Source organism: Nilaparvata lugens, chromosome 3 (assembly GCF_014356525.2).
Source record: "Nilaparvata lugens isolate BPH chromosome 3, ASM1435652v1, whole genome shotgun sequence".
NCBI classification, from domain to species: domain Eukaryota; kingdom Metazoa; phylum Arthropoda; class Insecta; order Hemiptera; family Delphacidae; genus Nilaparvata; species Nilaparvata lugens.
Genome location: NC_052506.1, coordinates 43,427,111 through 43,451,410, shown reverse-complemented (window position 1 = coordinate 43,451,410; position 24,300 = coordinate 43,427,111). Strand labels below are relative to the sequence as shown.

Genomic DNA, 24,300 nt, shown 5'->3' with positions numbered 1-24,300 from the left:
CTTTGCCAGGTCTATATACAATATCGTAATGAAAACAAGACAGTTCCAGTTTCCACCTCATTATCTTTTCATTTTTCACTTTACCATGACGGTTGTTATCAAACATAAAAGCTACCGACCTCTGATCAGTAATTAGCTTGAAATGTTTGCCAACCAAGTAGTGACGCCATTTTCGCAGTGCTTCTACAATGGCTTGTGCTTCTTTCTCAACACTTGAATGTCTTTGTTCTGCTGGTGAAAGTATCCTTGAGAAGAATGCAACTGGACGGTTTGATTGAGTCAAAGTAGCAGCAATGGTGCTCTCAGATGCATCAGTTTCCACAATGAATTGTGCTTCAGGGTCAATGCAGCTTACTACAGATCCAATTATTTCACTTTTTATAGTTTCAAACGATTGTAACCCTGCTTTAGAGAAGGGAAATGCAGTACGGGCAAGAGGAATCACCTTAGTGGCATAATCTGGTATTAGTGATGCATAATGTGAAAACATACCAAGGGTCCTCCTCAGCGATGCAGTGTCTCTAGGCGGAGGTAAATTTTTCAATGGTTCCAATCGGCTGGGGTCAGGCTTGATAGTTTTGTTAGATATATGATAGCCCAGCAAGTTGATCGATTTCAGTGAAAATGAAGACTTCTCATTATTGATAGTTAGGTTGTATTTGTTTGCAGCGTTGATAAACTTTTTCAAGTTTATATCGTGTTGCTCCTGTGTTTTGTCACAGATTGTAACATCATCAAGGTTGCAATTAAATGCAACTTCTTCCCAAAATACTCAAGCAAGCAATCAGAATACTGATTCAGAAAACTGTTTATTAGCTGCTGCTAATGAAAAATGCTATTTTTGTGGTAATCTGAGACATCCTCGGGTCAGCTGCCCAGCTAAAAATACAATTTGTCATAATTGTGGAAAACAGGGGCACTTTGCTAAGGTCTGCAGGTCGAGTAAATTACAAACCAAACAATCAAAAAAATCGAAAGATATTATGAACTCTATTGACCTAGCAGCTTCGCCCGGAGGATTGACAAAGAGTACAGTACAAGCCCTGGTTAATGGAAAATCTGTCTCTGCTTTGATAGATACAGGGAGTTCTCTGAGTTTTATAAACAATTCTACTGCTCTTAACCTAGGTCTTCCTATAAGACCAGGTAGGGGTACTGTATCAATGGCGACTATACATCAATCACATCCAATATAACAGGACAATGCTTAGTAGATCTTGTCATTCTTGATCACTGTTACAAACAAGCAAATCTTTCGGTCTTACCAGAGCTTTGTGCGGATATAATTGTTGGACATGATATTTTGAAAAACCATGAAAGTATTAAAGTAGTTTTTGGTGGAAAAAAGCCGCAGTTCACCGTATGCAGCGTGGCAGCCTCAACTGTAGAACCGGTGTCATTGTTTTATAATTTAAAACCGGAATGTAAACCAATTGCAATCAAATATCATCGACACAGTACGGATGATTTGAAGTTATTAAAATTGTAATAGGAATGAGAGTAAACACGACATAAGTATTTAATACCTTAAGAAAGGTTTTTAATAACTTGAACTATACAGGTTTCGAATTGGAATGAGTTTGTTTGGAGACTTAGTAACAGTAATAACAAATTCAAAACATATGTTGTTATACTACACGTCGGAATAAAAATAAGATCTAATTCCACTCACTTTTTCATTAATGGTGTTCATTTATCGCTGACAATTTCAACAAATGTCTTTCTCAATTATTGTGACCACCTTGAATCACTCAATGGCCTAATCAATGGTAATTTCTTGGTTATCGAAGACTTTAATCTGCCTGAAATCTGCTCAAATGATTATGATATTTTTGTGGGGACAATTAAGGCAAGAATGCTTCACAATTTTATGTCATTCTATGATCTTATTTCTCTAAATCCGGTAAGAAACGAACTGGGTAGGACTTTGGACCTGGTCCTTTGTAACTTTCCTGCCAAATTCTTCCAAAGCGATGATTCCTTGCTTCCTGAAGACGGTCATCACCCGGCATTGTTATTCATTGTTATATTCAAATATGCATGACTCTCCCTCTCGTGAAAGGAAAGTCCAAGATAACATAAGGGCGATTTTTCACGTGAAAATTATGTCCTCACAGTTTTACATTACAAGGTCATATTCTGGTGGAAAAGTCGAGAAAACGCCCTTTTTTTCGCGTGAAAAAAAAGGTGGAAATGTTCCAACTTTTCACGTGAAAAGTACATGAAACTGAAACTTGAAAATAACGTTTTTTTTTTGTTTTTACATTTTTACGTTATACTGAACATGTAAAAACTCTTAGAAAAGAACATGAATGAAACGTTTTTTTCTACATTTCTTGACCCACATTTGGACATTTCTTTCGCATGAAAATTTTCAAAAATTCACATGAAAATAACGTTTTTTAAAATACATTTTTACAATATTTTATTGTGAAAAGAGAGAAGGATTACCTTTATAATTCTAAATGATAACCTTTTCAATTCTTTATTTTTACATTAAAAATCTATAAATCTTATAAAACTTTTGAATAACCACAATATAATGTGGAGTAAATTCTCTACCCTAACTTTACAATAATTTTACACAAAACTGGATAAAAATTAAATTGAACCATCAAGTCTTATTCAGACAAATGGATTTTTCCTAGTAGGTGATATATGCAATCTAACAGCTGGACACTATAATTGAGGAGCTGGGTAGAAAAACGACCCGAGGCCACTCGTGTCGTTTTTCCGCAACACGCTTCATTCTATCCGCCATTTAATTCTGAACAGATTGGTACATAAAATGTTGTTGTATCTTGAAAAATGATTGAGTTGTGAAAACTTTTTGTTTGTGTGGCAAACCTGAAATTATTCAGCTGACAATCTGTGAGCCAGCAGCCATTTAGTACTTTATACTCTACCCTAACTTTACAATAATTTTACACAAAACTGGATAAAAATTAAATTGAACCATCAAGTCTTATTCAGACAAATGGATTTTTCCTAGTAGGTGTAACGACACGAGTTATTTAGTACTTTATTTATGTACTAAATAGGAAGCAGCCATCGATTAGCCACTAGCCTCAAGTATGATCAACTCAAAATTGAGTTTGAAATATACTTGCAAGAATATTGCATTCTGATGAAATAATGAAGATGTGTACTAAATATTTCAAACTCAATTTACACAAAACTTGATTTCTTGACTCAGGTCGTTTTTCCACCCAACTCCTCAATTACAAAAAGAAAGCTCATTTTGATTTGTAATCATTCAACAACTGACAAATTTCAAATATTTTTCATGTAACCTTTTTCAGATTTTTGGCTTTGTATCAGCCATTTGCTTGTATTATAGTGAGGTCCACGTTATAATGGCAGTGTGTGATTTGCAATGGTGTTGCTATCCTTGTCTATCGTTCAACAAAGCAGATGGCGCTATCTCTTTCACGCATTGCGATGCTGCCACATCATTTATCAACAATGTAGAAATTCAACTAATTGACGAAATATTTAATCTCAATCATGAAAATTTATTATCACATCTTTTAAAAATATATTTTCTTGGCAAATAAAATTGACGCCTTTAAACGGAAAGGAACCAAGCGTCATTTTTAACGAAATTGAGTTATTAGCGCCATCTTGTACAGAATTGTTGAAACTATATACTAATATAAAACAGTTGAATGAATATGATGTCAAAAAATAACAAAAAGTGCAATATTGTATCCAGTATGCTTCAATAAACAGAAAGGAACCAACTGAATGGTTTCTTACAGTTAATAACACTATGCCATCAAACTCAATAAACAGAAAGGAACCAAACACCATGGTTCTTTTTTCTCCATTCCTAACTGGAAACAGCTGTTTAACAGAAAGGAACCAAGTGAGTTGTGAAATTCCTGAACACTGAAGTCGTGCAGTAACTGTTTCCAAGTTTATTATTCAATTTTATTAAATGTAGCGGCTAAAAATGAGTTATTTACATAGTAGATCCAAACTATTAGTTCAATTAGCTACATCAAGTTATACTACATCAAAATATATAAAAAATATTTTTATTAAAATAACATTGATACTAAAACATGTATTGGCCAGCCATCCTACACTAGATAAAATAACTTTGAAATTGTGAGAATGTTGTTAAAAACAGGGTTTTTCACGATTTTCTCGAAAACGGCTCCAACGATTTTGATCAAATTCATACCTGATAAAGTCATTGATAAGCTGTATTAACTGCCACAAGTCCCATATCTGTAAAAATTCAAGGAGCTCCGCCCTATCTATGCAAAGTTTGATTTTGGATTCGCAATTATCAGGCTTCAGATATAATTTAAACAAAAAAATTCAAGTGGAGAAGATTGAGCATAAAAATCTCTACAATTAATGTTCAGTAACATTTTCACCTTAAATTGAACATAAGCTCGAAGTTCGAGAAAATAAGATTATTAAATTGCAAACTGTTGATTCTATCAAATCATTCACTATGAAGAGATAGCAGACCCCATGTGTCTGCAGCGTTATTGTCCTGTCACCAGCTGGCTTAGATCTTTGAATAGTCAACACTTGTGATGCGCGTGAACACTAGCGTCAGTTGATCAATTTTCATAACGGCAAGGAAAGTTGTGTGAGTGCGCCACACCAGATTTTTACTTTCCTTGCCCTATTACCATAGGTAAGGAAAGTATTGCTTTCCGAAAAAAATTAAGGTACCCCAATTTCCAAATTCATATACGTTTCAAGGTCCCCTGAGTTCAAAAAAGTGGTTTTTGGGTATTGGTCTGTATGAGTGTATGTGCATCTGTTTACACGATATCTCATCTTCCAATTAACAGAATGACTTGAAATTTGGAACTTAAGGTCCTTACACTATAAGGATCCGACACGAAGAATTTCGATCAAATACAATTCAAGATGGCTGCTAAAATGGCGAAAATGTTGTCAAAAACAGGGTTTTTTGCGATTTTCTCGAAAACGGCTTCAACGATTTCAATCAAATTTATACCTCGAATAGTCATTGATATCTATCATTTCTATCATCTGCCACTAGTCTTATATCTGTGAAAATTTCAGTAGCTCCGCCCCATCTATGCAAAGTTTGATTTTAGATCTCCAATTATCAGGCTTCAGATACAATTAAAACAAAAAGCTTCAAGTGGAAAAGATTGAGCATGAAAATCTCTACAATTAATGTCCAGTAACATTTCCACCTAAAATTGAAAATAAGCTTGAAATTCGAAAAAAATGTGATTATTCAATTGCAAACTGTTGACAACTGTTGGTTCTATTAAATCATTCACTACTTAGAGATAGCAGACCTCGTGTGTTTCCAGCTTTATTGACCTATCACCAGCTGTCTCATATCTTTGAATAGTAGACTTGAGATGCGCGAGTACTCTAGCGTCAGGTGATCAATTTTCATAATGGCAAGGAAAGTTGTGTGAGTGTGCACATACTAATAAATACTCTCGTTAAATGAAATCATTATGGAAGTCAATTATATTGATAACAAGATCTTGTTAAAAACATGGAATTCTCTGTTATTAACTCTGTTAAACACAAAGTTATTAACTTTTGTTATGAGACGTTTTTGACAATTCAGTCAAATTAATAACTTTTTGTTAATGAGTAGTATTATTAATTCCGGTGTAAACGCAGCTTAAGTCTCATACTCAGTGATGCTAAACCATTTTACAGAACCTTCTTTGATGATCTCACTGTGTTTGATGACATATAGATAGAAGGGTCCAATGCTGATTTGAACGTTCAAATTGATTTTGATAACCCCTAGAAAGTCTATGAATTTTCAGTTTCATTGTTTTTATATAAATAAACGTGAGGTCTGTATGTTCTAACATTTATATCTACTTAATATTGATTTACTTCCTACTTCATTATTGATCACTTTTCTTATTGATATAAAGAATAACTGTTGAATTTCACATCCAATTCAATGATTGAAATCATTAGTTCCTTCTTTGCCGCCTGGAGCGCTCATTTCCTCTGCTCACATTTTTGTCTTCTCTCCAGCAGCTGCTGCGCTCTGGTGACTGCTTTTCAAAGCTGGCCATTGCCTATCCAGCTATGACTTGCATTTTTTGATGGCGTCTAGCGTCTTCTCTTCAATCTTCATGTTGAAGTCGTGCTTCGTTTAATCTCTTCAAGTTTTTCAAGTGAAAACTTTGTTCAGTGTAATGGGATAATCCTATTTCTTCATTCTTGTGAGTTGGTGACGCGTGCGTGTAACAAATTGATTCCATATCAATTTTATTTTCCTTTGGGTGAACCCGTAACAACATCTACTTTTGACTGTAACTTGGCGTGCCTTGTTAACATTTTGTGAATCTACTTCAACTCTATCATCTACTCTCAACTTGGATTGACGTTCCTTGTTGCTGTTAATGAATCTGTTTCAATATCATATTGAATCTTCTTTTAAACTTGATTTCGAACTGTAACTTACTAATGTTTGGTAATGCCCTGCCTTTACTTGACTGTTGTGTTTAAACTGGTAGTCACACACTTGCTTAGGCTTACCTCAGTTTCCATATGAACTGGACAATTCAACTAAAGTTAGCTCTTCAAATATTGAACAGTGATTAATATTTTCTTGGAAGATCTTTCAATGTTTCCAAATGAACTGGGAGTTATCAATATGCTGTAACCAATTGTCTTATCCATACAAGTGTTGGAAATCTGCATCAATTCATCACGGACAGTATACCCATACTTCAAGCAAGCCTACCTTGACTATTTCCTGGAGTCAACTTGAACACCACTATCATGTTGAAACCCTAGGTAACTGCATATTTTTATCATCTTTGTATTTGCTAATTACCTTTATCTTCTTATCCCTTAAATAAGGTTAGGGTTGAGTTTATTTATTACTTGGATCTATTACTTAGGCTATTTTTGATTTTTGTTGCTTCATCATAGGTCAGATTTTTGTATGAAACAAGAATAACTTGACAACCTATTGTAATTTTTTCAATCATGAATGTTGTCAGAACATAATTTTTTCTTGTTCATGATGCAACTTACTATTGCAGAATCACTTAATATATTAAAATATTGGTTACTTGGTAAAATATTGTACATCACAATTTATTGACTTAGGATTTTAAAACAAACAAGCAATTTTAGGCTTGTTATTTGATCATCACAATTTATTGACTTAGGATTTTAAAACAAACAAGCAATTTTTATTGCATCAAATATATTTTGTTCAATTACAATATTTTGTAATCTACAAATTTTATAAATATTAAATTCATCACATTTTAAATTCAATTCAGTATTTTTCAAGCTCATTATTATTGTAATCTTATGATTAGTATTCAAGTTCTTTGTAAGTGTGAATTACCATAGATTCAGTGTATCTTAACTGAATCGTCCCTATTAAACTTCGATGTTTATCAATTATAAATTTTCCATATTAAACCTCAATGGTTATTGATTTTGAACTGCTTCTAATGATTCTTGATGTTTATCAGCTATCTTGATTGTCTGTTTCTCCATTTAAATTTTTTATGTTTGCTGAACTTGACAATTTGTTATCAACTTTACTTTTGTATGACTATTGAGCTACTTGTATTCACTATCAAAAATTATTGCTCTGCCATTTCTATTTCAATACATTTATATATTGCTCATTTGGTATTTTTTTCTCCAAGAACCTATCCATGTTAGTAATAATTTTTCCGTCTTTTATGAAACAAGACGGTGGTCCTCTTCATTAAAATTATATTGTATCTGGGTCAATGACCAATAAGCAAAATATCTACATCACATTGACCAGCCGCTCTATACTGAGCCACTAGCTACCAGAATTCGGACTCAGAAACAATAATAACATAAGAAAAGGCCATAAATCTAACAAATAGAATGCACTTGGTTCCTTTCACATAAATACACAATGAAAAATATCTTTTAAACTAAAAGGAACCAAGCGCCAATTTTCTCAATAGCTTTTAAAATAATCACTCATTACCATAACACCAGTTGAATTTAACTAAAGAAAATGTATATCTTCCATTTTAAACAATAAAAGAATACTTTAAGCAATTAAGGAATTTTAGACCCACGAAAACTCTGACCCCCATTTTCTCAAAACTGTGCTGATGTCGCTTGGTTCCTTTTAGTTTAAAGGCGTCCAAATATGATTGACTATTTTCAACAATAATGAACAGTTAAATTCATCAGATATACCAGTATCAGCTGTTTGGGTGGCAAGGCTGAGATCTGGCAACCCTTTTTCCCTATCTTCCTACACTGCCATTATAACGTGGACCTCACTATAGCCTTGCGGTATAGCGCCAAACTGGGTCGACGACAAAGTGGGTCATTTTTTTCGACCGCATTTGTCGCCTCATGAAACGACAAATGCGGTCACCTCAGGAATGTGACCCACTCTGTCGCTGACCGCATTTGTCGGGAGGTGCAGGAATTGAAAATCGACCGCATTTGTCGCCTCTTGACACAACAAATGCGGTCACCTCAGGAATGTGACCCACTCTGTCGCTGACCGCATTTGTCGGGAGTTGCAAAAATGAAAATCGACCGCATTTGTCGCCTCTTGACAAGACAGATGCGGTCACCTCAGGAATGTGACCCACTCTGTCGCTGACCGCAATTGTCGGGAGGTGCTAAAATGAAAATCGACCGCATTTGTCGCCTCATGACATGACAAATGCGGTCACCTCAGAATGTGACAATATAGGTTATCATATAGATTCTGTTATCGATACATCGTACTTTATCGATATCGTATAGCCTTTGATAATGCAGAAAATTGGTTGTATAAACTGATTAACTGACTTGTGCCTCGTAATTTGAATCCTTAATTTGTGTTCATGATGTTGAATTCTATTTTACAATTTGATTTGAATTACAAGAATCAACAAATGAACTTGAGACTCAGTGTTAATAATGTGGTTTAAGGTAACAGGCTATTATCAACAATAACCTAATTTTATGGAAATTGTTGAGTTTTAGAGTTCTAGTATTGATGTCTAAGTTCTACTCATTAGGGTATATTAATTTAAAATGCCGTTTTCATAGATGGCCTAGATAGGCTAGCTAAACTAAGATAGATTGAGTTGATCGAGTTTGAGTGAACAGAATTAAAACTTGAATCGGTTCCTAATGTAATTCTTCAGGGAATTAGTTATTTTTTGTTACAATAAACCAGCGGTTCATTTTAATAACTCATTCGTCGTTTGTGTGTTTAGAGCTGAAGCCTACTCTGATAGGTACAGTACTGTAGTAGGAGAGGAAAAGCGATTGAGAAATTTCTCAAAAAATGATAATATTTAATTACTTTTTTGCCACACTTGGATGTAATGAGCTGGTTTACGTGCGTCATATGGAGGCCGAAAGTGATTGTTTTCCGACCAGGCCGGTAAAACTTTACGGCCCTAGGGCTGTAAAATGACCTTGAATAACAGCTGATTGTGTCCGATCTCACAAAAATCATAGAGATAATCTCATAACGACTGTAATAATCTATATAATTATGTATCGTGAATCGCGGTATCATGTCTATAATATATTTTATGAATTACTGTTTCATAATTTAATATTTATTATTGTGTTTTTGATATCAAACAATAGAATACGATGATATCTCCATAGCCTCAACAATATAATGTTGGCTGCATTGTCCATTGTCAGAAAGGTAAGTATCGCAAGTCTTTAAAAGTGAAGAATCGAATTTGAAATCAAAGTACAATAATTGTATCAATATTTAAAAGTGAGGTAGAGTAATAATTGTTTCTTTTTTATTATCGAATTCCACTTCTTAATGCAATACAATCAACAATAATAATAGGAAAATACAGCAGAGATCTAAAGTTTAAGGTAAGCCTACTGGTGAAACTCAGCCTTGACTGAAAAATTCCTAGTAATTTTTCTGTAATTCATTATTAAAACTTTTAGATAATTTTTCTTCAATATCAAACCATATAGAGAAAACATTAGGCCCACTGAAGATTGAATCTTCGAATGTTTTCTCTATGATTTAACTATTTTCAGAGCAATATTTTGTTGTGAAAATGCCGGCAAACCGGCTTCAAGTTTGCCGCTATAGGCCTACACTATATTATAGTAGCCTACATACGTTACCTGACTTACAGGCCTCTTTGATAAAAATTCTACAATGGCCGAGAGCGTAAAGGCGTAGTACATCAGAACTCAAAGCATAGGCCGGGATTACACGGTCAAATGTTTTATAAAAGATCTTCTATAAAAGATATTTGACAAACATATTTGATATTCTAATAGGCCATATTTTATAAAAGATTTCTTTTATAAAATTTCTTTTATCAAAGATAATAGGTTGGCATTATCTTTTATAAAAGTTGAGATTCTGAATTTCAGGTGATGTTAATTTGATTGAGGTTAGTTTTATTTCAGGTTAGTTTTTAATTAGAATGAAGTGTCTTCGAAGTACACTACTTGGTGTGTAGAAACCACTAAGCTCCTTTTTTCCGAATATGAAAATCATGAAAGTCTATTTAATCCTAAACATCAAGATTATAAAAATAGACTATTAAGACAATAAAATAATTGCCAAAAATATAAACCTTCTAAGACCTGGATGTACACATGATGACATTAAGAAGAAAATAAATGGTCTTAGAAGCCAATTTCTGTCAGAAAAAATGGAGATAAGAAAATAATTCTGTTTTGAGTAGTATTCTTCAACATCCATTGTTTTGCTACAACAATTGAAATAAAAAGTTTATACTTGATAAGTTGAATTAAAAAATACAAAGATCTTTGACAAAGATCTCTTGACAGTGTAATATGGGTCCGAAATGTTTTATAAAAGAATCAGTATTCAAATCTTTTATAAAAGATGGTCATCATCTTTTATAAAAGATCTTTTATAAAACATTTGACCGTGTAATCCCGGCCTTAGTGAATTACAAACATGATCTAGGTTCGAACCTAGGATCTAGGTCAGTGACATTTTTTTTGTCGATGAATTTCGACTTTTATTAGCTATTTTTTATATTAGTTACCGTAATTTAAATTTCAATCAATTTTTTTAGATATATTTTGAGACAAAACTGTGAAATATGCAATTATATTAATTTTTTAATCACATTATTTCAAAATAGTAATGAAAATTCTATTCATCCATCTATCCATGAGATATTGCACCAGGCGCAAAGTGCGAGCTATAAAAATTCAAATAATTATTCGAAATATTAATAGTATAAAAATATTGTCACTATTGTAAATTATTAATTAGTAATATTGAAATTAATTGACAGTGAAAGTTGTCATAACCAAGATTCAAACTATCAAAATAGGCTGTTTGAATTTTATTTATTTTTTAATTTCTTATATATTGGGAAGTTTTTTTTTGGTGTGGCGAAAAATAGCGTTCGCACCATGGGCAAAAATGTATCTCCGGCTCTCAATCTTTTCTAAAAAAAAAGGTTTTTAAAAACCTATTTTGAGCCGGAAATATCTCATTTTCGGCCCTAGGTGCAAAATATACTATTACATTACGTGCACTGTGCAATAGTAAAAGAGTAGCCTATAAATGAAAAATAGTACTCAGTTTAAACAAAAAACCAGATTTGATTCCAGCTTTAGATTTACTAATATTAAGCTGCTGGGCGGTTCACAAAAAGTTAAATACTGTACGAAGTTTTAAAAATTTAATCCTTATTTTATTAGATTGAACAGAACTTGACAAACATATATGTTCATCATGTGTATGATAAAGTTATGTTCAATCTATGAGGATTAAGTTACCTATTAACATTTTGTTAATAACTTTGGTGTAAACACAGCTTTTTAATGTAGGATACTATGCAAACGGCCCTAAAAAACGCTCACCTACCAACCTACCTTCAATCTTTAATGCACTGCCAAGGTTACTAAACAATTATTGCGCGCACAACAGTAGTTAACAGTCACATCATATTATGTGCGCTGGATTAATATAAAAGTAAAAGCGCTCATTCTCGATCAAACAAGTCTGTGCAATTTAGTAGATACTCATAACAGCAAGTCCACAACTAAAATAAACATAAAAATATTGTAATATATCTACCCTACATAATGAGTAGGGCCCGGTATCGGGTCATGATCTGATTTATGTTATATATAGTCTTGAGCATGAAGTAAGATACACACCAAAGATTAGGGGCAGGAACCTGAAGAACATTGATTTGGATCGCTGTCTGGCTGATGCTGTGGAAAAGCCTTGGCATGATATTATGAATATGAATAATATTGATGACAAGGTAGAAGCCTTTAATTCAATGATTCTTTCAATCTTCGACGAACATGCACCAGTACAGGATGTGAAGGTTCACCGCAGGCCATGTCCCTGGTTTAACAGAGAAATATCACTTCTAAGAGAAGAGAGAGAAATAAAGCTAGTAGGCGTACCCATCTCAGGACTGGTTGCAATGCAGACTTTGTGCGTTACAAAGCTTTAAGAAACAGGTTGAGGTCTGTCTGTCGTAGAGCTAAGATATAATACTATGGTCATCTTTTTGAGGGAAGGCAGTCCACTTCAGAGTTGTGGAGGAACATTCGAAAAGTCGAGGTGATACCACCCAAGTCCAAGTCCACTGCTGTTAATGTTCCTCTGGAACAGCTTAATGAATTCTTTTCTACTTCATCTCCGCCTTCTTCATTTGCTCATCATTCACTGAACTCAATCATGATTGATCAATTTAGTCACAAATTTCTGCAAGAAAAATTTTTCTTCTCATATGTCCTTCCTGAGACAGTCTCCTCAACTATTCTCTCAATTAAAAAGAATAATAAAGGTATTGATAATATACCTATTTCATTTTATAAGATTATTCTACCAATTATCATTCCTGCTATCACACATATATTCAATTTCTCTCTCCAAATGGGAGTTTCTCTCTCTCTTTGGAAGCAATCATTGATATGTCCAGTTCCAAAAAATAATAATCCTACTACTCCACAAGACTTCCGACCTATAAACATAGTTTGTAATATTTCCAAGGCACTGGAGAGAATAGTAGGGCATGAACAGTTGTCACTGTACCTGGAATCATTCAACTTCTTTGATGAAAATCAGTCTGGTTACCGCCCTTTTCACAGCACAACTACAGCACTATTGAAAATCACTGATGACATTCGAAGTTCAATGGATCATCGTTCTTTCACTCTTCTTGTATCATTTGATTTTACAAAAGCCTTCGATAATGTCTGTCATTCAATCTTACTCCACAAACTCTTTTTTCAGTGTGGTCTATCATCTTCTTGTGTTTCCTGGTTCAAGTCCTACCTAACTGATAGGCACCAGTGTGTCAGAGTGGCTGAGGAGAAAATGTCCAGGTGGCTGCCAGTTGTTGCAGGGTTCCCACAGGGCACAATCCTTGGCCCTCTTATTTTCTCTATCTATGTGAATAACCTTTCTCTGATTTTTCGTGATTTGTCCTATCAAATTTATGCTGATGATCTTGTTTGCTACAATCGCTTTCCTTCTGGTCACTCTTCTCATGCTGATGATGCTGTGGCTGCCATGAATGTTAATATAGCATCTTTGATTGTATGGGCAAAGGTGCATTGCTTGAGTCTCAATGCCAAGAAATGCAAAAGTATTATTGTTGCTTATGGCAGACTGTACAATCAACTAGACTTCAATGCAGTGTCCAAAGTAATGCTAGATGGCCATGCACTTCAGTATGAGGAATGTATCAAGGTTCTGGGAGTTTTCATAGATAAGAATCTTAATTGGACCTATCACATCAACACCTTATCAAGGAGGATTTTTGCCACAATGCATCAGTTCAAGAGGGTGAGGAAGTTTCTTCCAACCAACCTTCGTGTCACGCTTGTTCGAAGTCTTGTCCTGCCCATTGTGGACTATGGCAGCATGGTCTACAATGACATGACTGGAGAGCTTAATATGAAATTGCAGCGTGCATTGAACTATGCAGTTAGGTTCATATATGATGCAAGAAGGGATGACCATATCACACCTTACTATAGGAGACTGCAATGGCTGAAACTGAAGGACCGGAGACAATACTTCATATTATGTATTGTATATCACCTAGTTGTCGAGGGCAAGGGCCCGCAGTATCTGAAGGAGAGATTCACCCCTCTTGCGCACATCCACCACAGAAACACACGACAGCACCAATATTTCCTACAAATTCCACTCCACCGCACAGTTATGTACAACTCCTCTTTTACTGTAGTAGCGTCCCGACTGTGGAACAATCTATCACCTGAGTTGATTTTCTCACCAAGCTTCTATTTGTTCAAATCGAGGCTTCTGTCGTCATTAATAAATGATACATTAGCTTAAGGTCATTATGATTGGCAGGGTTTGGTGCATTCATGCTCTCATTTCATTGCTCCTATTTCATGCACAGTTTCATTATTACTTCTCTTTTTTTTATTAAAAGTCTGATCACAATGTTTTGTAATGGGACCACCTTCATAGTTTATCTATCACCTTCATTTCATCTTCCCTCTATTGTATTTTATTATGAACTTCAATTTTTCATGGTATACTTTCATGATAAGTTTCACTCCACATGGATGCAAATAACAACTTGCTAATGTGATAATACTTTAGTTGATGTCAATGGCTCAATATGTACAATATTATTTTCTTCAATATTTGTAATTATTAATACCAATGCATAACTGAAAATAATTATTTATTTCTTAAATTTAATTTAATTTTATTATGTCAATTTTTGTAAATGTTACCATAGGCAAGAGCCTAGTAACAATTGTCAATAAATATCTTATCTTATCTTATCTACATACTATTAAACGAGCAACTTCTGTTAATATGTTTAGATGCTTCGTGATTTCGTGACCGATTGCACTGACAATAGGCCTACACTAACACTGTGTCTGTGCACAAAGTAGAAGATTATCTTACATTCTCTTACTTCTTCTCTGTGGTATGTGTCAGTCATCGTCATTGAACTTCAACTTGTTCGTTCATCCTATTACATTAAGCGAGCAATTTCTGTTATTATTATATATATCTATTATATATTTATATCTGGATATTTATGTTCCACGGATCTCGAAAACGGCTCTAACGATTCTCACGAAATTCAGAACATAGTAATGTTTATAATGTAAAGATTCGATTGTACTAGGTGTCATCTCTGGGAAAACTCGTTGAAGGAAATAAAAAGGATAATTATTATTCATCCTTGGAAAAACAGCTGATAATAATTATTTCGTCGTCTGTTGGTGATGGAAGTGAGTGAGTGGGACTGTGTCAAAATTATGACTCAGCTGTTGAACTTTTGTAATCATTCAATCAGGTACTTAGTGCTAGCGGTTGCAAAAAAGCCGGGTTATTTTCAATCCTGATTAATTCCAGTGGATCCATCTTTTTGAAATAGTCTTCTCTGATTTGGTTCACGTGAAGTTAATCAGGTTTAAAATTTAACCGGCTTTTGTGCAACTGGGCCTTTGTGAGGGAAATTTTTGCATTCCTCTGGGAATAATCTTAATTTACTGTGATTAGATAAAACATTTCTGTATAAATGTTATTATAATTTCTTCTTTCGTAATTTTTCTATGCTTTTGTACTCCAGAACGAAGCTCGTTCCCCGATATTATATATAAAAACGAAATGGCACTCACTGACTGGCTGACTGACTCACGCACTCGCAGAACTAAAAATCTACCTTTAATCTAATCTAATCTAGCTTTATCGAGAACAAATGAACAGAAAATGTTCAAATTTAGTACAGAAGCTAAGCTAGGGTGTAATAATTTTGTGTTGGAAGGAATTTAAAATAACGCCAAAGATACGCCTAAAATCTGCGTTTTTCCAGCGGTGTTTTGCGCTTTCTCAGCTTTATCGAGAACAAATGCACAGAGAATGTTAAAATTTACTACAGAAGCTCAGCTGGGGGGAATAATGTTAAGCTCAACTGGGGGGAATAATGCTGTGTTAGAAGGAATTTGAAATAACGCCAAAGATACGCCCAAAATTAGCGTTTTTTTTTTTTTTTTGTTTTCTCTGTTCTTTCATCAAGTAATAGACAGAAAATGTTCAAATTTGATACAGAGGTTTAGATAGGGTCTAAAAATTTTGTGATAAGGTGACGTTATTATTTCATCAAAGATACGCCCAAAATCAACGTTTTTCTCAGCTTTTCTGCGTTTTCTCAGTACTTTGACTTTCTGATGGAATGAAGCATGCTCAAATGAAAATTGCAGGCGAGCGAATCTCATTTTCGGACGATCCAGCCGGGGGTCCAGGGGGCGGAGCCCCCTTGCTAGACGGATATGTCGAGCAAAGCGAGCCCGACGGCTAGTCATTATATTATGATGTAAATTACGGTACTAGTGAGTTTATTCTATTTGCGGGACCTGTTGTTATAACTAGGTATAGCCTACTATATATTTATTTGCACAGCCACAAACTTCTTTGAATTAACGCAGTTAGCACCTATTATTGTAGTCCTGCCACTAAATGTTATTATTTTTATTCTGGTAGCCTTTGTAATCATCAAAGTAAGGGTGGTATAGGAAGAGGAATAAAACAAGGAGAATCGTTACTCAAAAAATTACCAAAAATCTATGATAACATCTATGATTAAATCATAATTTAATAACAGCATCATTTAATAATTTCATAAATCTAGATTAAATATTCACAAATATTAAACATTAATATACAGGGTGATTCATAATTATGGTAAAATATTTTAATACGTGATAGTAGAGGTAAAAATAAGAAAAAAAGTTCATATTATAAACATATATCCATAAACGCTTCATTAGCGAGCTATAAGGGTGAAAGATTTCGCCCGGAATTCAGTTCCTCTGGTGAAATACACCAATGCTGAATTGTTTGGGGACTAGTTTTTGAAAAACTTATGCTGGATTCATATGGAAAAATATCTGAAAAATTGAATAAACTAGTCGGGAAGCTGTAGTGTGAGTAGTTTTTGAGAAAAAAGTTGAATTATGCAAAAAATCTAAGTACCGTTTTTACCGTTACCGTTTTTATTGAGCTCAGTGTAGGCCTATAATAACGTGCCAGAATCAAGAATTTTATTTGCCGTAAAACTTTACAAAAAAGCAATAAGCATCGTCAAACAATGAAACAATTTATAATACAATGATAATAATACAACCTCTGTCGTAAGTTACATAAATGAAACAGTTTACATTTAAATATCATAAAATTTACAAGTTCATTATACTTATAGTCTAGTTGAAATACGTCATTGTACCGTACCAAACCAAGATTGCAATGATTTCTCATCAACCCATATCAGATACATCGCATTGCAAAAACTCTTCTGTTGAGTAGAACGCTTTTGCTTTCAGCCAGTTCTCTACTGAAGACTCCACTGAATTTTTTCGATGGTAACTTTTTCACACTACTTGATAATTTATTGTAGAGAAAATCTGCTGATACCTAATGGATTTGGATGACTTAATGGATTTGTGCAGTCTAACCCTAGGTCTCACAACGTGGTCCTTTTGTCTTGTTTTATTGTGAGTGTGAGTTTCAGAGATTTCAATATTTCATATGATATAAATTAATATTGTTCTTAACAAAAACTAAATTATAAAAAATGTACAGGCATGGCAAAGTCATTATTTTGTTTTCCGGGAAAATATTCCTACAGGTTTCATTATAACTCAGATCAAATATTATTCTCATTGCCTTTTACTGCCAAATGAAGGCATTTTTCAGCTTTACATTCCCTGTCAATATGCCCCTTAAGGCCCAGTTGCACATTTCTATCAATAGCCCAGTCAATGAAGACGAAAAACCAGGGTTTTGCGCAACAAATTAGGGGAGAGCTGAATTTTAGCAGGGTGTTAGTATACATGGTACATAGCCTGGAACAGAAGAGTCCTCATCGTTACACCGCTCGCTTACCCCCCCCCCCACCCATGCGGGTCGAAACTATAATGGTCTCTTAGAACAAGTAGGTAGTATATCTCGGCTCCAGATAAAGATATCAATGTGACATTGATTCAATCCTTTCAAGGATGAATAGATCTAAGATGAATGTAGAACATTCCATCGTATTCCTATTGTTCAGGAAGTTATTCCCACACGAGACCAGAAAATTGATAAATTTTCACCTTACAATGAAATATTTTGTCTAATAAAAAGTTAACGCCTCCGTTTTTCGAGAAAAATGTTTCGTATGAAAGTAATAGTTCGTTTTAAGACCTTAAAAATGATGTATCATAGGTCAAACTTTTTCGATGCCCTATAATCTCAATTGTCCAGTTAATCTGCACAATGTACGTTTTTTCGCGCTAGACCACCACTACCACAAACAGGTGTTTTCGGGAAAACTATTATTAAATGTGTTTTTTACTTTCCTTGCCCTATTACCATAGGTAAGGAAAGTATTGCTTTCCAAAAAAATTAAGGTACCCCAATTTCTAAATTTCTATACGTTTCAAGGTCCCCTGAGTCCAAAAAAGTGGTTTTTGGGTATTGGTCTGTATATGTGTGTGTGTGTGTGTATGAGTGTATGTGCGTCTGTGTACACGATATCTCATCTCCCAATTAACGTAATGACTTGAAATTTGGAACTTATGGTCCTTACACTATAAGGATCCGACACGAACAATTTCGATCAAATGCAATTCAAGATGGCGGCTGAAATGGCAAAAATGTTGTCAAAAACAGGGTTTTTTTGCGATTTTCTCGAAAACGGCTCCAACGATTTTGATCAAATTCATACCTAAAAAGTCATTAATAAGCTCTATCAACTGCAACAAGTCCCATATCTGTAGAAATTTCAGGAGCACTGCCCCATCTATGCAAAGTTTGATTTTAGATTCTCAATTATCAGGCTTCATATACAATTTGAACGAAAAATTTCAAGTGGAAAAGATTGAGCATAAAAATCTCTACAATTAATATTCAGTAACATTTTCACCTAAAATTGAAAATAAGCTCGAAATTCGAGAAAATGTGATTATTCAATTGCAAACTGTTGGCAACTGTTGATTCTATTAAATCATTCACTATGAACAGATAGCAGACCTCGTCTGTCTGCAGCGCTATTGTCCTGTCACCAGCTGGCTCAGATCTTAGAATTAGTAGACTTGAGATGCGCGTGTACACTAGCGTCAGGTGATTAATTTTCATAACGACAAGGAAAGTTGTTTGAGTGCGCCACACTAGATTTTTTTCTGTTCTCAATGCAATCCACCTCAAACGTCCTTGATGATAGAGGATTGAATTTGGTCTCAAATAGTGAACCTGGATTTTTTCTTTCACGTACATTAGATTAAGTTAAGAATAAATAGTTTTCAAATAGTTTGGTATGTTTAAAGAAGCCGAAGATTTCAAGAAAAAAATTATCCACTCTCCAGTGTTCAAGCCACTAACTTCAGCTTAATGCAAAAAAAAAACCAAGTAATTGGTAGGCCTACAGAATTTTAGATTTTATCCTCTATAAGAAGCCCTGTACTCTCAAATCTGTCTCCATCTACTCCGTTTGATTGAGAAACGGTCTAAACCCCGGAGAGAGGATAAATATTTATTGAAATCTGCGGCACGTGAAAGGAAAAATCCTGTTTCAATACTTGAAACCAAATTCAATCCTCTATCATGAAGGACTTCCGAGGTGGATAAAGACAGAGGCAGCAGTCTCGAAAACTAGGTAGTCCAGAAGCCGGTTGTTAACTAGGATGATTAATCGAGCAGTAGAATTTGGATTATAAATAGGATATATATACAACGGATGAAATTTATTAATTTTTATACAAGAAAAAATAGAGTATCATAAAAACAGGAGATTTAAATCAAGATCACATGTAATCAATGAAATCTCCATTCAGTGACCGTTGTCTTGCTTGCATAAGCCTCTTCACCCATCTGTTCAATCGATCCTCTTTACTTTCCGATGCAATCTGCAACAGAAGTGGATTATTTAATTAAACTAATCATTTATTTGGAACATAAATACCATAAGATTATTAATCGTACATAGAAAATAACAAATTTAATATACTTTTCCTCCAACTCCTGTTCAAAGTGCTTACTTTACTCCCTGGAACATAATACTAAAGTGTCACTTTTTCGCTCTCGGGAGGAAAAAACAGGAAAACTCCCTAGAGTGTAAAAGTAACTCCATTTAAATAACATGGAAAGCATCTCTATTTTAAAAACGTATATTTGAAACTTAGACCAGTTATAGAATAGACACGGCCCATTGTATATTCATACTGGAAGTCGATGAAGCCAACATCTACTGCCAAATCACCATATCGTGACGTCAGCAGTCAGCATCGGATAGAAAACAATGTAAACAAACTCTGCAAAAACGTTTTCTATGCGATTCTGACGTCACGATATGGTGATATGGCAGTAGATGTTTGCTTCAGAGGCTAGACTTCCCAGCGTGTCTATTCTATAACTGGTCTAAGATTTGAAATAGGTTAGGTCTAAGCTCAGATGAGGAAGCATATAGAGTAGTCATTAAATCAACTAAATTCTATTTGATCAATAAATGAAATTTATGTTTGTATGCTAAAATTATTACAAACTCCATATCACTATACCAAAAAATGTATAAATATATTTTTTTATTCCATGTTATTCAAAATACTAGCCAACGAATATTCCTCATTAACTAATCAAATTTGAAACGGAAACTTCATCATAGTTGTAGTTGTGACGGCCATTGTTGTTACAACTTTTGCCGGCGGAGAACTGTGATTACAAGCCAGCCCAGCTGTTTACGTTCTAGATTATGTTGTAGCACATTGTTTGGTCACATACGTTTTTAAAAATTATTTTATTTGCCGTTTTTATAAAAATGTAGGTGGAGGAAAAATGTTGTGTATCACGAGTGAAAAATGTTTTTTCTCCCTCAGGAAAATTGTTGCTCCCAGCTTCGCCTCGGGATTCAAACTTTTCCCTCAGGGAGAAAAATAGCACTTTTCACTCTAGATAATATACAAATAACTATTTATGCATTGAAAATGTCATCCAATTCGTGGAATTAGGTTATTGTCATAGTCATAGGTTTGAAATGGAATTTATCAAATAATAGTTTATCCAATTAATATTTTCTTAGGAGTTGAATTCTTACATAAAAAAATTAATTAATTATATTTCAACTAGTTTTATCAAAGTCATAAACAGTTGTTTGAAACTTTATAGAGTGGCTCACTATTTTAGTTTCATTTCATTAACGAAGTCTATTTCTAAAATATTATGTAAACTATTAATTAACACATTCACAAAAAAAATTTAAATATAAAAATTATGCTTCGAACTATGAAACTTTACTTCAAAAATAAGGAAATGTGTTCTTGAAGGAATTATTTTGCAACTATTCTATTGTGAGATTCATATTATAGGCTAATTGGTTTGCTATCCTCGTCTGTCATTAGACAATGCACATATCACTATCCTTTTTCAACACCGCAACGTTGCCAAATTGTTTGTAGACTATGGAGAAGTATGATGAACTACCAAAATATTTCATTTCAATCACGAAAATCGATAATTGAAATATAGAAAAAAAATTTTTGAAAAATTATTCGTCATAGAATTGATCATTGTTAACAAGAATCAACAATTATCAGATTGGATTGAATCACAGCTATCTACTATAAAAAGCTATGAGAAATGAACAGTGGCAACAATGTAATGCCTATCATTTGCACTTACTTTATAACGTGAATCTCACTCAAGTGGATATTGCTAATCTATTCTTTGATGATACTTCTATATAAAGGAAATCAAAGATAAATGAAAAAGTAGATTTAACCATTCTTCAAGCCTGTAGCATTCATTCTGTGTGTTTTATATTATTCACAAGAAAAATCAATGAAATTATTCTAGTAGTTATTCTAAAATTACCCATTTTAAGAGAACCATAAAAAATATTCTAATAGAAATATGTCCATATAGAAAAGAGGAGTTTCTAATTTGAGGGTATTTTGTTAGCTGTTTGTATGCTAGTGTTTGTATTTTTATTTCTTTGAATGTACTTTTTATTTACGGTACCATGTTTAATCTATGACGATACTATCTATGCATTTGAATAAATGTTTTCTGCAATAAAGAAATCTTGAATCTACTCACACTGGGATGTAAAAGGTTTTCAGGCTTGTGATTCCAAGCGGGTAATGCCTTCCCAGACGGTATAGCCACATCAACGATCACAGGTGCATTGTCTGAACTCTTGTTTTTCGCAGATGAAGAAAATGATTTCGGTTTAAAACTTGGGGTGCAAATTTCCTCAATGGCTTTTTCATGCTTGGAAGGATCACCAAGTGAAATGTCAAAAAGCAAGCCCTGCTGCTGCAATTTTTTCCCAGCGGTTTTTGCAGCCTTGATTGCTTTCTTCATGGTATCATTCAACCTTCCATCCTCTGAATCTGACGGAGAAGATCTATTCCTATTTGCTTTAGTAGATTTCTCTTTGGATTTGGAACGAGATCTTCTACTTTTTGAGCTTCCATATCTTTTGCGTTCCTGGGATGAAGAGGACCGCCCTCGATCACTTCCAACACTTTTTGACCTGGAATCAGAATTTGTATATTTCATGAGATCAAAGAGTTGTATCTTGGATGTAATTGATCTGTCAAAAATTGAACTTCACATCCAACACAAGAACCAGCAGAAACTGATTTAACAAATCCATAACTGAGGAAAACTGGCCTCAGACACCCTTCAATTGAGAGAACTGATAGCACGACGCATATCTCAATCAGTGCGTTCAGGCAACAGAGTTCCAGCTTGCAACTAGGTACTCACCAAACAAACTAGTGCTAACCCTGAAAATTCTAGTTACTAGACAAAAAAATAATTCTAGTTAATAGAAAAATAAATAGATTGATAAAGAGTCTGAAAAGATAACTTATCCACAAGTAATTTCATTGTTTTATTATTCACATACAATCGCATCGTATCTAACAGCATGTCATGTAACCTTTGACTAATACAATGAGCTTTTTCAAATATTAACAAATATTTATTGCCAAGAAAAACAAATTAAAAAGTACTTAGCAATGAGCTGAAGTTGTAAAAGCAAGCCAAAAACACTTAACATGTAAATTACAAGGCTTCTACCTAGCAAGACAAATCCTCTCCACTGGGCAGTGGTAGTTCATATATTAATTTTCTAAGAAACGGCGAGTAATCGAACTTGATGTTTGCAATTAAGTCTATATCATAGATCTTTCACTGAATTGAAAACTCCACTTCACTGCACAATCTCCACATTAAAAACATTTATGTATAAGCACACAAGTTCTAGCAGCTATATTGTTTCCAGTTTGAAAAACTAGAAAGTGCATCAAAGTTTGAAAAACTAGAAAGTGCATCAAAGTTTGAAAAAGATTAAGCTCAAAGCACACAGAAGGCACGCAGTGACGAACCTTGCATATTAAAAATATTTCGGTTGAATACTTAGCTTGTAAGATAGAATGCGCACACCGGAAGCGCACCGCGCCGCCGTTAATACAAATATCAATTTGCGAGGGTCAGCGCGACGCGCATTCTGTATGCTTTGAACTTTATTTCTTTGAAAAAGTTGAATAGAAACATATGTTTTGTATAACGTATACAGTACCAGGACTTCCTATATACCGGACCTGCGCCTACAAAAAAAAAAAATCTGGTGTGGTGCACTCACACAACTTTCCTTGCCGTTATGAAATTTGATCAACTGACGCTAGTGTACACGCGCATCTCAAGTCTACTTTTCTAACATCTGAGCCAGCTGGTGACAGGACAATAGCGCTGCAGACACACGAAGTCTGCTATCTCTTCATAGTGGATGATTTAATAGAATCAACAGTTGCCAACAGTTTGCAATTGAATAATCTTATTCTCTTTAATTTCGAGCTTATTTTCAATTTTAGGTGAAAATGTTACTGAATATTAATTGTAGAGATTTTTATGCTCAATCTTTTCCACTTGAAATTTTTCGTTCAAATTGTATAATATGAAGCCTGATAATTGAGAATCTAAAATCAAACTTTGCATAGATGGGGCACCATTATTGCCTAAAGAAGAAATGACCAGAAGGTTATTCACAGGGAATTTATCATATATACTAGTGTTGAACATTCCACTGAATCACTGTAACAAAGTTATATTTCTGAATAAACAGATAATTCTAAGCAATATAGAGGTTAATTAAATTTAAAATAACTTTAAAAATAAAGTTTTATTGAAAACAATAGATATAATGTTTGTAGACTTGTGTTCTTTGCTAATTGGCAATCGATGATGACATGTCTCAGCTTCACTGGAAAGGCTTTTTGTTCTTGTCTCTTACAAACTTTTTAATGGCTAGCTTATGTTAGGAGTGTTGGCTT

At 34.1% G+C, this 24,300-nt stretch overlaps 1 protein-coding gene across 5 annotated transcripts in view; it reads right to left on the bottom strand.

Moving 5' to 3' along the window:
- Positions 1-19,693: 19,693 nt before the first annotated feature.
- Positions 19,694-24,300, bottom strand: part of LOC111054460 (serine/Arginine-related protein 53-like) — a 96,658-nt gene continuing 92,051 nt past the window's right edge. For all 5 annotated transcript variants that reach the window (XM_039423832.1, XM_039423831.1, XM_039423833.1 and 2 more), the window contains 2 exons: positions 22,058-22,496; positions 19,694-19,872 (listed from right to left, as the gene is read on the bottom strand). In XM_039423832.1, the coding sequence (XP_039279766.1) occupies positions 19,771-19,872; positions 22,058-22,496 (541 nt within the window). In that variant the 3' untranslated portion in view covers positions 19,694-19,770. The remainder of the gene's footprint in view (positions 19,873-22,057; positions 22,497-24,300) is intronic.